The sequence below is a fragment of the Mya arenaria genome, chromosome 3 (assembly GCF_026914265.1).
Source record: "Mya arenaria isolate MELC-2E11 chromosome 3, ASM2691426v1".
In the NCBI taxonomy this organism is placed as follows: Eukaryota; Metazoa; Mollusca; class Bivalvia; order Myida; family Myidae; genus Mya; species Mya arenaria.
The window spans coordinates 81,247,050-81,264,136 of NC_069124.1; the positions used below are offsets into that span (position 1 = coordinate 81,247,050).

General features: G+C 35.1%; 1 protein-coding gene and 1 long non-coding RNA gene across 2 annotated transcripts in view; both read right to left on the reverse strand.

Moving 5' to 3' along the window:
- Positions 1 to 13,217: 13,217 nt before the first annotated feature.
- On the reverse strand, positions 13,218 to 15,008 carry LOC128228703 (uncharacterized). The gene is made up of 2 exons (XR_008259968.1): positions 14,916 to 15,008; positions 13,218 to 14,767 (listed from the first exon to the last, which is right to left on the reverse strand). It is a non-coding gene; the product is annotated as an uncharacterized LOC128228703 (long non-coding RNA).
- Positions 15,009 to 15,102: 94 nt separating this feature from the next.
- Positions 15,103 to 17,087, reverse strand: part of LOC128226318 (zwei Ig domain protein zig-8-like) — an 81,360-nt gene continuing 79,375 nt past the window's right edge. Inside the window, exons 3-4 of the mRNA XM_052936202.1 lie at positions 15,692 to 15,926; positions 15,103 to 15,491 (exon numbers count right to left, since the gene is read on the reverse strand). Of these exons, the coding sequence (XP_052792162.1) occupies positions 15,103 to 15,491; positions 15,692 to 15,926 (624 nt within the window). The remainder of the gene's footprint in view (positions 15,492 to 15,691; positions 15,927 to 17,087) is intronic.

Sequence of the window (17,087 nt, forward strand, 5' to 3'; positions counted from 1 at the left end):
AAGTTATCTTACTTTCGCCACAAAAAGCCGAATTTTCGTTAATAAAAATGAGTTAATAATAAACAAATACAAGTTCTTATAACATGTTATATATTAATTCAAATAAAAAAATCTTAAAATTTGCAACATTCAGCTTACGCGAATCAAGGAAAACACAAGTATTAGATTTTCTTCTTTGTCTTTAATGGCCGCAGTTTTCACACCATTTCTTTGTTTATTTCGTCCGCACTATTCAACGCTTTCTATATCGTCCGCTTAATGCTATGTTATGCAACAAAATGATTCTCATTTTTGGGTTAAATAAGATGGAAAACATTTTAATCTTATGACTGATTTGCTGATTTGTGTATTTTATATCATACCGGCTAACTCCAGCAGAAATGCACTTGGACAAAATAGTACTTTTGACAATATATTAGACAATATTGCCCATTTTCAGAGCGCAGGGGGAGATGATAAATATACGTTTATGATTCTAGGCGATTTTAATTCACGCACAGGAGCCTTACATGATTTTGTCGAGGATGATAATGTTGAATTATCAAATCTAAATATTTTACCTGATGATTACATTGCAGATCGATTTTTGGCCAGACATAATAAAGATTTAAATGTTAATTCAAATGGACGACTGTTGATTGGTTTTTAAAACAGTCCGGGATGAGAATAGCTAAAGGGCGTGTATGCGGTGATTGTGGTGACTTTACTTATGTTGGCAGTAATGGGTCAAGCGTGTTAGATTACTGTATTGTGAGCGAACAATTATTAAATGTTTTTCAGTGTTTTGTCAATCATGGACCAAATATTTTATCTGATCACTGTCAAATAGAATTTTCATTGTTAAATAATGTTAACCAAAAACGATTATAATATAGATTGTGAACAAAATGAAAAGTATGAGCCTGGGTTAAACATGAATGCATATTATAAGTGGAACACAGAACATAAAGATGTCTATATGAGAAATATTAATGATATTGATTTTATAAACCATGTACAACAACTAAATAGTGATATAAGTAATATTGCTTCAAATAGTGACATAGACTTATGTATAGAGACATTGTTATATCATATTGATAGTGTTTGTAAACCATTATATCAGAAACATTCTAAAACATTTTCTGGCTGTCATGATTTGCTGGTGACGCCTTTTTTCAGATATATGTATTGAAAGTAGAAAATACTTTTATAACAAATTAAATATGTATAGGCGTGAGAAAAGTGCAGAGAATAGATTTAGTATGATACAGTTTCAGTTTCAGTTTTATTTACTCTCATCACATATATTACAAGTATGTGTTTTGAGGTGACATGTATAATACAATACAATGTATGTATCTAAACATGTGTTGTATAACAAAACAGTTTCTATAAGTAACCAGGCTGTATGGTTAGAAGTTAAACTAACAAAACAGGTGTACTAAGTACAAATAAACATAGACTACATGTATAGACAACAAAACAGCATAAGTACAGTATTAATCATTATGACTAGTAAGCTATTCAATATTAGATATTATTGCCAGGTGGGTTTTTGAAAGTTTTACAAACAATTTTTAGGTATCTGCTAAGGTTATCTATCTTATGAGGATCATTTTCACACATAATATTCTTGAATGTAAGTATATTCACATTTTGCATATTTATAGTAGGCAAGTACATTTTTCTAGCATTCATAAAATAAGGACAACGAAGAAGATAATGGAATTCATCGCCAATTTCATTACAAGTGCATAAATTACATTTTCTATCATTTCTATCAATGCCAAGCCATCTACCCTTTTCAATTGGCAGGTGGTTGTTACATAGTCTGAAATCTACAAGAGGTTGCATGAGGTTATCATGTACATTAATATAACAATTTTCAAGCCTAAATTCAGACTTATATATTCTATAATTAATACATTTGGATGAACTAACAATATCACTGTTCCAGTTCTGTCTGTACTGGTCTTTTAATGAAGTTTCAACTAAGTTTAACAAAGCATATTTAGATCCTGGAAAGTATTGACTTTGCCATATATAACTCAGACCACAAGCATCAAGTATCGATTTAACATTGCTAAACCATCCATACTGATGGCCATGAAGTGTGTATAAGAAAACTGTTAGATCTTTTAATTACAATAGAAGTAGAATAAAAACCCAAGATTTGTTAAAGGCACGTTTTAAAAATGCTAAGTTGTATTGGAATATGTTAAAAGAGACTGTCACACATAAATCACCAAAGAATATTTCATCAGAAACATCTACTGAATACTTTAAAGCTATAAATAATCATGAGAGCAGATTTTTTCAGGCTGATGAAGATGTATTATTTTTTAATAATCAACTATTAGGGAGTGATATGAAAACTATGTTTGCAGAATTAGACATACCATTTACTATTGTTGACATAGATAAGGGCATTTCAGAATTGAATCTGGGGAAAAGTGGAGGCCCTGATAGAATTATTAATGAATTCTTGTATTATGGTAAGTATATATTTACTTTAGTATAAACAAACCTTTTTAATAAAATATTAGAAGTGGGCTATTTTCCTAAATCATGGGGAGAAGGCTATATAGTGCCTATACACAAAAAAGGAAGTGTTAGTGAAGTAAGTAATTTTAGAGGAGTAACCTTATTAAGTGTTATAGGAAAACTGTTCACCAAAATTATTAATACTCGCTTAACAAGATGGGCTGAGAATTATTATGTGTACGTCGAAGCTCAAGCAGGTTTTAGAGCAAAGATGGGCACTGTTGACAATGTTTTTGTTCTAAACGCATTAATAAATCATTGTTTAAATAATAATGACAAGCTATATTGTTTATTTGTGGATTATTCCAAGGCATTCGATTATATTGTTAGTCCAAATATTTGGCAAAAGATATATAGACTAGGTATAAGAGGTAAATTATTTAATATTATAAAGTCAATGTATAATACTGTTAGCTCACGTGTTAAATTACTAGGTAAAACAGGTGATTCCTTTGAATGTTTACTCGGTGTCAGGCAAGATGAAAGTTTGAGTCCATTTTTATTTGCAATGTATGTAAATGATTTAGAAGAAAAGCTTGTGACAAAAGGTGCGAATGGCATTGATGTAAACACACTAAAAATATTCCTGTTGATGTACGCAGACGATATTGTTATTTTTTGCAACTACACCAGCAGATATGCAATCAAATTTAGATGTTCTAGAGCAATACTGTAAACGCTGGAAATTAATTGTGAATAGAGATAAAAACAAAGATAGTGGTGTTTAGAAAAGGAGGTAGACGGCCTAATGATTTGAACTTCCGTTACGAGGGTGGAAATATTTAGATTGTTAACAAATATTGTTATCTGGGTATTGTCTTCACGCCTGGTGGTTCGTTTCAAAATACATGCAAGACATTAGCTGGCCAAGCTCAAAAAGCTATTTTCAAGTTGAAGAGATACTTATTTCATTTCACTAATATTTCCGTTGAACATATTTTAGATGTTTTTGATAAGCTGGTTAACCCTATCTTATTTTATGGATGTGAGGTTTGGGGATTTACAGATGCATTGTGTGTAGAACGCATACATGCTTTATTTTGCAAATCAATATTGAAAGTTAAGACATCAACGCAGAACGATTTTGTATATAATGAGCTGTGCCGCTTAGACTTTGTTGATCTACGTTATGTATCTATTTTTAAATACTGGTTTAAAGTGATAGAATGCTCTGACAGAAAATTTATTAACAATGTGTATACAATGGTGTTAAGAGACATTGATATTAGACCAAGAAAAAAGAACTGGGCCGCTAGTGTAAGAGACATGCTGTGTAATTTTGGGTTCAATGTGGTATGGTTAACATAAGGTATTGGTGATATAAATGTATTTTTCAGCTTGTTTAAGCAAAGAGTCAAAGATAACTTTATTCAAAATCTTAATAGTCGGATAAATGATTCATCTAGAGCAACGTTTTATATATCTTTTGGTAGATTTGAATACCAAGCATATTTGAATATTGTTAATGTAGAAAAATATAGAATTGCTATTTCACGGTTAAGACTTAGTTCTCATCGTTTACTTATAGAAACTGGACGATGGTCAAATGTACCAAGAGAAGATAGTATCTGTAATTTATGCCAAGTACTTGAAGATAAATACCATTTTTTGATGGAATGTAATCTTTATAATACTTTTAGAGATAAATATATAAAACGATATTATTGACTTAGGCCTAGTATGTATAAGACTGTACAACTTTTGCAGTCCGAAAACGTTAATACTGTAAGAAACTTATCAGCATACATATATCATGCTTTTGAATTAAGAAAATTAAGTGTGAGTGTAAACACGACTTAGTGTACGGTTACACTGTATTTGAATAACGGTACTCTTTATGCTAGACGTGCAGTGTATATATGAAATACAACCGATTAATAAATTATTCGGAATAAGTTGAGACATATAAACCGGATAGTATCGATGACAACCATGCATATTTGTACGTACAAACCTGATTTGTGCATTCCATACAATCATTATCTTTCCGTTAAAACCTTAGTCCAAACTAGTAAAACATTATTGAAGTTATTTGTACATAATGAGTATAGTAGTTACGAGAATTGCTAATCAAAATTCATGGTATCATTGTAGTGTTGTGCATAAGTCATACGGTTGATAGATATACAGTTAAGTTATAACTCATAATCGATAAAGACAATGTTATTTAATTATATGAATATAGTTGTTAAATCTGTGAATATATAAAAAGAGTCAATCAATTTGTTCCGCCATACATGTATATATAAGTTATTGTATTACATTGATTTGATCACGGGTCATGTTGGCCTATTTCAAATATGTATTGTGTGATATATTTTTTTGAATAAACTTTCTTCTTCTTCTTCTTCTTCTTCTTCTTCTTCTTCTTCTTCTTCTTCTTCTTCTTCTTCTTCTTAAAAGACCGCATTTAAGTGCGCAGTGGTAAATTATGTATTGAGCTGCACTGATAAGCCCAACATATTTTACCAACATTTAATCTTCCCAGGTCAAACAGTATTGATTGCGTTAACTAAATTATCAATAAAATACTTCAGGAAGTTACATAAGTTTATCAAGAAGTTAGTAACGTGTTATATCACAAAACCTTACTGACACATAACGTGACTATGTGTATAAATATATGATATTATATATTTGTTTTCAAGCTCTTTTTGTCATGTATTTGTGACATGAGTGTGAAACTAGTTGTACGCTTTATTGGATAATTCTAGGACGAGTTTGATTGGTTTTCAAAATGATTTTGTTGTAGAAACACCGGTTAGTTTGGTGCCTTTCAAGTAATACTTGTATTTGTGGGACGGCTCCAGAAGTCACACTTGGCGGTGTGTGTGTGTGTGTGTGTGTGGGGGGGGGGGTGACAGGGTAAAACCAGAATGCAGCCAATATATCACACAGGCAGAAAACAACAACAACAACAACAACAACAACAGCAACAACTTGTATACATCACGGTTCAAGTAATTGCGCGTATACTTAGTATACTTAGTCTACGTTGTTCCGGGATTTTGTAAAAACAAAAAAATATTTCATTCTTTTTTATGGCTTTTAAAACGATGTTATTTCCATCATTAATTTTATGTAAAATACATACTTTTATGTTTAAAACACATGTACTGTGTTCTTAAGAAAAGAAATAGATCTAAGTTAAGAAATAACTTAAGATATTACGTATATGAATACAAGTCCTGCAGGTAAACAGATGTATTCCCTGTACATATTGAACGCCGACGACGATCATCATCACCTATATGGTAAGCGAAGCCTCTGACAGGGGAGATAATGCAGTATAGCATCTGCGAGTATTACACTGCTGAGCTTCTTCCCTTGTTAGGGTTAGGAACCAGTGTCGAGTTGTGAAGACGTCTCTAACGTATTTATACGTTAAATATAATTTTGATCATTCATATTGTATTTGTTTTTTTCATGATGATGGAATGTGAAATGTATCTTGAAGTCCTGTTACAGTATATAGCTTACTGTATACGTAAACAAAAATCCAAATAGTCTTGATGTGTCACATCTACCAGTAATAACAACATAAGTAGCACGCTATGTCTGAAACTTAAAAAGAAAAATTAGTATGAAAATAAGAATTGGTTGCCACCAATGAAATTACATGAAATACTTTGTACTAACATTCCATACCAATTACGTTGTGTTTGAGAGCGATAAACAATAGAAACGCCTGATAACTGTAAATGTACCTTTTGGACATCAAGGAAAAGCACAATGTTTTCATCATTTAATTCATTCTTTATTAAAAATAAAAGTTCGGTTGTACTTAAAGCGTGAACTATGTGGGTATTTCCAAAAAAAAAACAAAAACAATAGGCGCCAAATACGAGATGTTCTTGTAGTACATGTACATTTATAAAAGACAGTGTTCTTGATCTTCTGTTCTTTGACCACAATCTCAATCAGGATTAGCATGAAGACAATTTGTATGAAATATGTGCATTAAGATTACTGCAAGCATTTTTTTATTTTTGCATGGTGGATATTTGACAGTCGCCCGCAAAACAATATTTCGGAACAAATGAACATTTTTACTTATCTTTTAAACGTGACTTGAATTCGTTTAGCCTGTTGCTGTTACGAGCATGAATATCAAGGCGGTTCCATACATCAATTTGGATTTCGAAACGTCTATATTAGGTGTTATAACTACATGTGTGCATATTTTGAAGCGGATAGTTGTTGTCTGTTTGTCGTATTTGTAAAAATAAAAATAGTTATATTATCTTGAAGGACTATCCTTAACTCTACCCCACACTCCCTTTCTATAGCATAGTGGCTGGCCTCTACGTAACGCGCCCATTAACGCAAAAAGCGTTGTATTTGGTTGTTAATAATAATTTGTTTTACATTAGCAGTACCGCTTTAGTTATTTTTGCAAAATCGTTCGGTATGTATTATAACATGGCTTCTGTTTCGGTCTACATGGTGTTGTATTGACCTGTCATGTGACATTTTTGTACAATTAAGTTTTCTTAATAGTTTTCCATGAAATCCGAAATGGCACTACTATCCCTGGAATAATGCAGTACTGAAACAACAACAATGAATTCTAGATGGAAATTTGAGAACCAAATATTCCCAGAAGCCTTTGCTTCCGTATATTAATTTCATATAGAGACGGCAGAAAATCCTTAAATAATATCTTTGATCGACTTAGGTGAAATCGGGCGTATCTTTGCATAAATGATTTATTTTTCGCTACGCAAGGGACTCATAAAGTATTCAAGAAATACCTTGGGAGCCATTGAGCATGCAAGTTGTCACATATATGTGTATGTTTACAAGAAAAAAAGCTCAAACTGAAATATGCGTTTGCCATTGTTGAGCATAATTTATAATATTGCCAGTTTCAGGCAATAATTGCTGATACACATAAGACATATAAACACATATTAAGATAATCGATTTGGTACGTTTGAGTATGTTTAAATGTTGAACTTCTCTCTGCAAGACAATGTCAGTGTAATGATAGAATTTTAACTGTTCAGAAAGAATTCTTCACAACCAACAGTGATATAAACAAACAAATAAAATGTCCCGATTCGAAGTCTTCCTTAGTCATCAAATTAGCAGGCAGAAACTAACCAACACCATTCTGTCATTTCCAGACCGTGTTGTTATGGACTGGTCAAACATGTCCGTCCCGCCTTATTCCAGTCACGAATGTCCCCCATTACGCCATACCTCGCGTCTCCGTGTCCTCATCAGGCGGACAATTGCCGTAATTGATTGCATTCCGAGACGGAAGTGATTGCCTCCATGGTCCGCCTGAATACTGATGCTGTAATATTTCTGTCTGTACATCTTAATCACGACCGGATTAATTGGAGCTTGGGGTCCACAAAGACACCCTGACAATGGACGGTGTTGTGTTGTTCCAATCAAAATGTCAACTCGCAAATGTCAATATATTTGCATTTCAGCATAAAGACAGTGATATATATATTAACAGACAGAGAAGTGATCCTGCCTATCTCCGCTGCAGTGCCCTTTTCACAATTATAAGTACGGTCTGCCGGATGGAATTAAAATAAATGCGTTCATGCCAATAGCGGCCCCAGTGAGATTTGGATCATTTTCCTAAACTCGACATTTTTCATGAGATTCACAGTTGGTGAATAAGCTTATATATCTGCTATTGCAGTGGCATACTTTTCAAAAGCGATCTGTTCATGAGTTGGTGCATGTGATCTTAATTGTTTATATAATTAAAGCGACAGTCCGCAAAAGTAACCGTATTTCAAAAGTTTTTAATAAGTTCCACATTGTTTCAGACCGACTGAACCGCAATTATTTTTTAAAAAATCGCTTTAATAACTTAGATTTAACAAATTGAAAATTGCCGAAAGTTGCTATTTTTAGACGGCAAAAGAGAAAGTAGGTCTACGGTTTTTCCGACTACTCTTGGGGGCGATACTATTTCCCGGTCCCGGTCTCATCCGGTCCCGGTCTCCTCCGGTCTCTGTTTTATAGTAGCTATCGGGCGTGATCAAAAAGGTGTTAATGACCGCGGGGGGTAATAGGATTACAAAAGATTACAGTTGATTAAAACATTAGATATTTGATGATAATTATGTCACTATTTATTTCAAATTTTATATCAATAAAACATAAAATAAATTTAGGCAAAGATAAAAACATGAAATATGCACATGCACTGAAATTAATGTCATGAATAACAAACACATTGAGTGTGTGTTTTTTTATATCAAATTCAGTTATAAGTATACTATTGATAATAGTAATACAAAAATTAACAATGCTTGACTACATGTGTAAATCAGATATGAGTCGGATATGCAAACATGGAATTTTTCAATTGTAATCATTTATGCTTAAAAAAATTTATGTCGGGGGGGGGGGGGGTAAACATAAAAGGAAGAACAATAACATAACATAACATAATTTAAAAGGTGCAATTCTAAGTTACTTCATACTCTAGCCGTCCTCAATCTTTTATGCAAAAAACATGAGCATTTGTACTGCATCGCATCTTTCTCTACACCTTTAACACGAATTGCATAAATAGTGTATACCTATAACAAATTGCATAAATTAAGACATAATGTTTATATATTTTATACTATTTTGTTACATATAAAAACAAATAAGATTGTCAAAATCGTGTTATAAACATCAGCAACACAATCCGTTGCCTGGGGCCATAAGTTATGAACCGGGAATTATGAGACCGGATGAGACCGGATTTTACGAGGAGAGACCGGGAAATAGTATCGCCCTGCGCATGCGCAAGAACTTTGGAATCCCACTGTTTTTTCTATTTATATAACCGTTAACTCTCGGGGGCCGATAGTTAAGAAGAGATATTGAAAATGACACGAAAAACTCATTTCTAGGTCGATTTGAACCAAAAAATTTTTGGATTCGTCAGTCAGGAATGCTTATCAACACATAGATGAATTTTTTTTTTTTCATGGCTAATTTGCCCGATTTGCGGACTGTCGCTTTAATCAAATATCTACAAACACTTTTTATCAAATGAAACAATGTTTATAGATATCAACGCAAAACGTCGATCTGAAGTGTACGTGTTTTGCATATTTCCTCTCGGGTCTTGATAAGGCTAAATGTGTGAAGGTCTTGGTGACGGTCATAATATTTGGAGGTATGGCACGGCCTGTTTAAGTGTAACATACGACATTGAATAAAGCAAAACCATCAGATTGAGAATACGGACCCTGATTTGCGAAGCGTCAGCGACTAAAACATTGAATCACTTGCAGACACATCACAGACTATGCTAGTGTTTCAATGGTTTGGTCGCTGACCTTCGCAAATTGTCATAGAATATGGAAAATACATGCATGAATAGGTCGTGCATAGCATTATTTTGTATGTTACCTTCTAGAAGAGGTCAAGCAACACTTCAAAGTTTCATTGCTTTTTGTTAGCACATTCCCGCGTTATTTGGTCACATATCGAACGTTTAATTTGCGTGTGTGCTATGAACAAAATGCTAGTTTAAAAATAGAGCTGTCACAGGAAATTGAGAAGTGCCCACGAAAGACCTTGTTGGACAGATAACCATTAGTATTTGAGCCTCTACGGACAGATAGCCTGGCGTATGTAACATGTGGTGACCTACCTCAACTTTCCATTAAGTTTGAAAATATTAATCTGAAGCATTTTTAAAGAACAAAGTATATACATGAAATGGATCACTGCGAGATAGAATTGATGCCAATTGGTCTCTGGGCCTAACGTTCTTCAGTTATTGAACAGAAACTGATTTTCAGCTAGAGGTCACCACGACCTTGAACTTTGACCAACTAACCTCAAATTCAATAGGGTTCATCTGCTGGCCATTACCAATCTGCCTTCCTCTGAGCCTAAACGTTATTCAATCATTGATCGGAAACCGAGAGGACGGACGGTCGGACGGACGGACTACAGAAATAACGTGCTTCATTTTGGCAAAAAGCGTTAGTAACGCTTTTGAAAAAGAGGATATTCTAAGCATGAATTTACGAATTAATGTAAAAGTTAGAGCTTCTCAGTTACTGATTGGTGATTCGTCAGAATAATAAATGAATAACTTGATTGAAACACATTTTGATCCAATTGTCGCCAATATGTAGTCTGCTATAGAGAGTCGGAAAACAAATAAACACCGAATAGGACTTAACCCATAGACATTTCAGTTTGAGGAAAGGCCAAACCATTTGTACTCTAGTAGAGAGTAAATATAGACTGTCTTGTGAATTAGGCGTTAATTCAAATTACACCTGCTATAGTAACATTTGGTATTAAAAGCAAATGCTCAATTCCACTCCATCCGTATTAAGTCGAACGGGGCACTGGTTAGGAAACAGCGTAGAGGCTTCATACCAAGCTCTACCAAGGATAGATTGCAAACCAAATGTTTCTTTACGAAACGTGGGTTACCATATATAAAATCGGGTATATTGCCATGAGGAATACTATGAGTTAACTTCGTAGAGGTTTACATGACTGTCTAGTACCATATATGTCCAGGGAGTGATGGACAATGATTTGATCTATCTCGAATGCTGCTTGCACAAGAACGTGTCAAGGACATAGCTTCTATGCGTGTTTAATCTACACGTTATCTTCCATTCCTTAAATGAACTGCCTTTAGGCAATTGTGATTATCATCCGATGAACGCAACATCTTCGGATATGCTCGGATCGCGTATTGATATACATGTTCATTGAAAATTGTTCATGGTGTTTCTGTTTTAACAGTGTCAGAAGGCCACGAAAAACTTAAAACGACATGTTTAACTTATGACTTTGTTAGATTATTGTTGTCACTAACGTTGCAATTTTACGCTAAAAATCAACTATGCAGTTGTTTACGTTTTCCCGTTCTCATGACGTCATGACGTTGCCTTCAGACTCCACACACTTTAATCAGCCCGACAGCGTTCATACCCCGATAATGACATCGACCATGCACTTTATGATCTACATCCCAGGGCCATGACTCCCGTTTGGCTTATAATTTCACTTTAAAAGTTATTGATACATTTTGTTTAAGGTGAGGCTGCGTTCAAATCCAAAGTGAACTCGTGTTTCACTGACCGGTGGTCACCCCAACATATATTGATAAAGTAGTTTTAATGCATGTAGTGTTTGTCTATGCAGTCTGTACCTTGTGTGTGTCACTTCAACCCTAACCTTGTGTCGCTAGAAAGGGTTTTCGATTTCAAATGTTGACTTCTGCATGGGACATGCAGTTTCTATTGTATTATTGATATAGCAGGTGCTGTAGGTAACTACTCTCAGCTGCAGGTTTGGTGGTTTTGACCAAGTTGTTCTCATAACTGGTTCCCCGTCTATGTAAACACGATACCGACGAGGCAGGTCACCTGTGAGACTTGGGCAGTGTTTGAACAAACATGCCATGGCATTGGACCGTTAAACAAATTACATGTATACGCCGAATAATATGTATACTCTTACTTAAGACCCTATCACACTGTCACGACTTGCATTCGCGAGTTACCACGAGTGCTGGTGAATTATAACTCGCCAAAAAATGCCACGAGATGATCGCGGATTCCGATGCTGAGTACATCAGTTCGACACCTGCTCCATGTGAATACGAGAGTAGTACGAGATTCTTCTGTTAAACCCGAGTTTAAGCAACAGATATGTGTACGACACTCTTTCGACAATCACAGAGATGTAAACGAGTTATGCCGATATGAACACGATATCATGACGAGTTATTAAGAGTGAGCTACAAGAATGTACGAGAAAGGACGACACATGGCGAAGTTGGTATAAATACAGATGGTGCTGCACATCAGGACCAAAATTTAGTTGATCAGCGTAGGTGACGCTTCGTAGCAATTTAAAGGAGGTGTTGGTTCAGGGGGTGCTGACTCAACATCTTGTTCCACAACCACCTTTTGTCTTTACGGAGCCTTTCCTTTTCTCTTCTAGTCTAACAATGTTTACCCCTTGCAAGCGCAGTGACGTTTATGTTATATTCTTGATATGATCACATTGAACTCGCCGGAAGTCGCAAGAGTCTCGAGGAGATGTCGAAGGGGTACGTACAAACTCACAACTCGAACGAACCTCGAGCAGAGATTGTAGTAGTGTCTCCCTGAGTCACTGCTGAACTCGTAGATTGTCGAGCGACTTTTTGACGCGGCGAGAAGCGGTGACAAGTGAAGACATGTCTACAACAAGTGTTCGAGTTTGTTCGACACCCCTACCACATGTCTTCTATATGTGTACGAGACAAAAACTCGTACGACAATGTTAAACCGTTTAAAGTTCTCGCCACTGCTTGCCGAGTACTTTCCTTCTATGGAGACATGTCTTCGACATGCAACGACAAGGATTCGAGTCCAACACGACACCTGAAGAGTTTAGGCGAGTTGGAACTAGCAACAACTCGTAGCCGAAAGTCGCCAGAGTGTGACGGGGTTTTACATTTATACGCCGAATCACGTTTATGCACCGAATTACATTAATACACCAAATAACATTTATAAACCAAATTACATATTTTCGCCGAATTATTTTTAGACACCAAAATATATTTATACTCCAACTTGCATTTATACGCCGAATAACATGTATACACCAAATTTTTTTTTATACGCAAAATAACATACAGAACCTCATAATTCTAGGATTTGTGAAAATAACTAAATATACAGCAACACTGATCGGTAATTTCGATTTATTATAAACAACGTGTAATTCATCATTACATAACAAATGAATGTACAAGATACAAGAACGTATAAACAACACAATCATAGATATTCACAACATGAAATATCACTGAAACCCGTATTAACAGGAATTGATCAGACGTACATAAACTACAATTCTATGAAACACTTCAATATAATTCAAGACCCTTCATCTTGTAGCGGATTTGGCTCATTTTTCTTGTACAGCTCATAAAAATAGTCCCTTTACTTGATCGTCTCCTTTGATGTGTATAACAAATAGAAAAAAAAACTGAATTGAGGTAACATTAAAACACCGCAGGAAATATTGGTCGATGATCGTGTTTGGTTGATCATCGTATTCAAGTCGTAATAATTTTTGTTTGTTATTTTTTAGAGAATATGATCGCACTAAACAGCATATGACAATATATAAATTAATTATAACTTGGACAATATGTACATCTTATAAACTTATATACACATGGCGAATGATGTAAATGGATGTTGGTCAAAAATGGACAATTATACATAAAATATGATTCGAACCACGCCTTATTCTGGATACCTCGACGTGGTGTATCTCACTACATCGCTCAAGGTCAATAATTAAACGCGTGGAAATGTTCTTTGCATTGACTTTAAAATACATGTATTTAATAATTACAATTATACTTACATGTATACGAGTAAAACCAATTCGTTTTTTTTTTATAGTTTTGTAATGTTCCGTTTTTGCAAATACATAATCGTGTATACATTTTAGACACCAATTTCTCGATATTTCTTAAGCGTTGCAAGCTAAAGCAGCTTATTTCATTTACTTTTAACCCAAATTTATTACTTATTTGATTTTACCGAAAATAATGGTTAAATATTTATATCATTAATAAAATCTCTTCAAAAAATAATAAGAATGTAAATATTACACAAATGATACCTAAAAGGGACTAAAATGTTCGAGAAATTTGAGCCTAATCTAGCATCGTAAAGCATGAGCATGCCGTAAGTTTTTGCACGCAAAATACAATACAGTGGGAAACCTCGTATATCAATGACAATCAGTGCGGCTTCTTTTCTTGTGGATGTAGAATGTTGGAGCTATCAATTTGCCTTCCAATCTGATAGTGTATGAGATTACAAACTATCCTTTACACGTTTAAATCATGCACACCAATATGAATTCCCGTCTTCATTCTAGCACTGAGTTAAAAGATCACTGATTCACATTAAAACAATATACTGGCCACATATGGTCCATCGGTTGCCTGGAAACACGGTCCATCCAGATTCCCGAGTGTGACATCTCTAAACTGAATCTCTGCATATGACCTCCAGTAAACGGATACTAAAGTTTCATGACACTGACGCTGCTTCTTGTTAGGACCCGAGGTTTCCGTATGTAAGCTCCAAACACAACATGAGGACAGTGAAAATGTGCGTATGTGGCCAGACCGTCGCCGCCCCACTGCTACTGTGACTGGACTCCTGTGAGGGAGGCTGCGTCTCCTCACCCATCGAGTAGCCCTCTGATAGCATGTCTGTGGACAACACAAATAAGATATATTTCACTTGTTAAAATGTTCTTCAAAAGGTGCCTCCAAGTATGAACTATCTGATAGAGAGTAATGTCTCATTTGTAAAATTGCGTTTTTTAAACTTCGATACATTCAAACCAAATTCACTTACCTCGTTTAGGTTCTTTATGATTCTTTTTTATCTGAAAAGTAAAGCGAAAATATAAGGCTTGAAACAAAACACATTCAAACTTAAATTTTACGGCGTTCTGTCTGTCATTGGACTTCATATAGTCTGTCTAAGCCATTATCGATATTATTCGTAAAATGATTGAAATGAGTATTTAACAATCTTTTTTTTAAAAAAATACGACATTGAAATACATCCGTAACCGATGTTTACCATAACTATAATCCGGAGGCCTACCATTAAGTATATGCACTTTAAATCCCTTGGCTAATTTCTTAGTCAACCGGCACACATAGTGTCCCCTGTCCTCCATCGTAGCTCGCTTTATTATGAGTTCACTGATTAACGATCGCCCGGGTATGGGCTTGTTATTGAGTCGCAGGAGCCTGTCTTGCCAGGGGCCCCGTGTGTCGGTGATGGGCTCGCCGTTGAAAAACCAGTCGACGGCGTCCGGGGCGGTCTGGGCGCCGGTGGCATTACACACGAGGCGGATGTCCTCCATGAGACTCACGTATTCCGTGCCCGTCAGTTCAAGCTCCGGCTTGTACTTAACCGGATCTGTTAATGAAAGTGACTTAAATGCATTTTGCTACTTATTGGACAACTCATTTTTATCTCACGGCCACACCTTTTAAATTACGCATCACAAAGTACAATAACTTTTATGTAAACAGATGAGTTTAAATCCAAACTTATATTAAAATTGCGTTCGACAATCATACACAGGTTTTACACTTAATACCAGAATGTCGACTCACCGAGGACGTGAAGTGTGATGTTCTGGGTATAGTTATTGGTGGCCGAGATCTGACAGGCGTACACGCCGGCCTGATCCTGGGAGACGTTCTTGATGACGAGGTCGTAGCGGCTCTCCTCCTCGCCTTCTTCGTGTCCCGGGATCTCCTCCAGCTGCACCTCTACGTCCGAGTCCGGGGTGAACGTCATTTTGCCGAGCGTCAACGGGGACTCATCGTCTGCCTTCCTCCATACAACCTAAAGGAAAGCGGGTTCAACGTAAAGTGATTGTGAATCAGTGGTACGGTATTGACTATTGGCATCAATATGATTCGATTTCAATGGTGGATGATCCATATGCTTTCACAGATGCGTCAAGAACACACATGGCCCGTTTTTATCAAGATCTTAGACAGTTTTTTCGTAGATTTTAGTTATCTTATTGTCTTATTTTTGTTATTTTGCTACGTAATCGTGCCATTTGAACATAAACTTGAAAAAAATCAACCTTATGACATTTGTGCCGTTTATACGGATTCAAGATAACTGTAGTTACGATAAAGATACATGATCAAACAGGCCTCTAGGGCCTTAAAAGAAGGATCTGTTTCGTAACTTTAATCTGATATCTGTATAACCTCCAAATGGCTACTCATGGATTTAATTAATTTCCTAAATTGTGTGTTCACTTTAAATACTCGATAAAGTTCATTTAACACAACTTTATAGCGAAATCATGGAACTATGACACTTCGATAATTTACGACAAAAATCTACTAAGAATACTGGAATAATTTAATATTGAAAAATGAAGAGGAACTTAACTGATTTTAAATTAAACAGTGCGGTACATATATCTAACCGTTCACGTTATAAATACACCGTTATTATATCACTTGTATTTCCTCTCGTTTTTATTAAAGGGGATACATTGCAGTTAGAATATGCAAATAGACATTTGCACATGAAAGGAAACGGCAAATTTTAATAAATGATAACTGTCAAAAATGTAGACTTTTAAAATGTAGTCTTTCAAAATTTAAAATTAGTCTGAGGTTCTTCTAAGCGTTTACACCAAATTACATCACGGAAACTTTTATATTTATGAGTGTATGTATGTTTGAATGGCCCTCGTACTGGTACTTATAATACATCCAAGTTACACAAACCGTCAAATATATCCATTTAAACTGCATTCATTTAAAAAAAAAAAAACATTTTTAGTAGGTTGTAAATCATTACAAAAACAAACAAAATCTTTATCAGAAAAGAGGGAGACATCTATCCTCCAGTGATTTCCGCGGGAGATCTCATTGGCAGTGATGTCACGATGCAACACTATCAAGTATCCACCACCAGTATTCCCGAGTTAAGTTGTATTTGATTTAAATGTTATAATATATAAATAACTTTACAAAA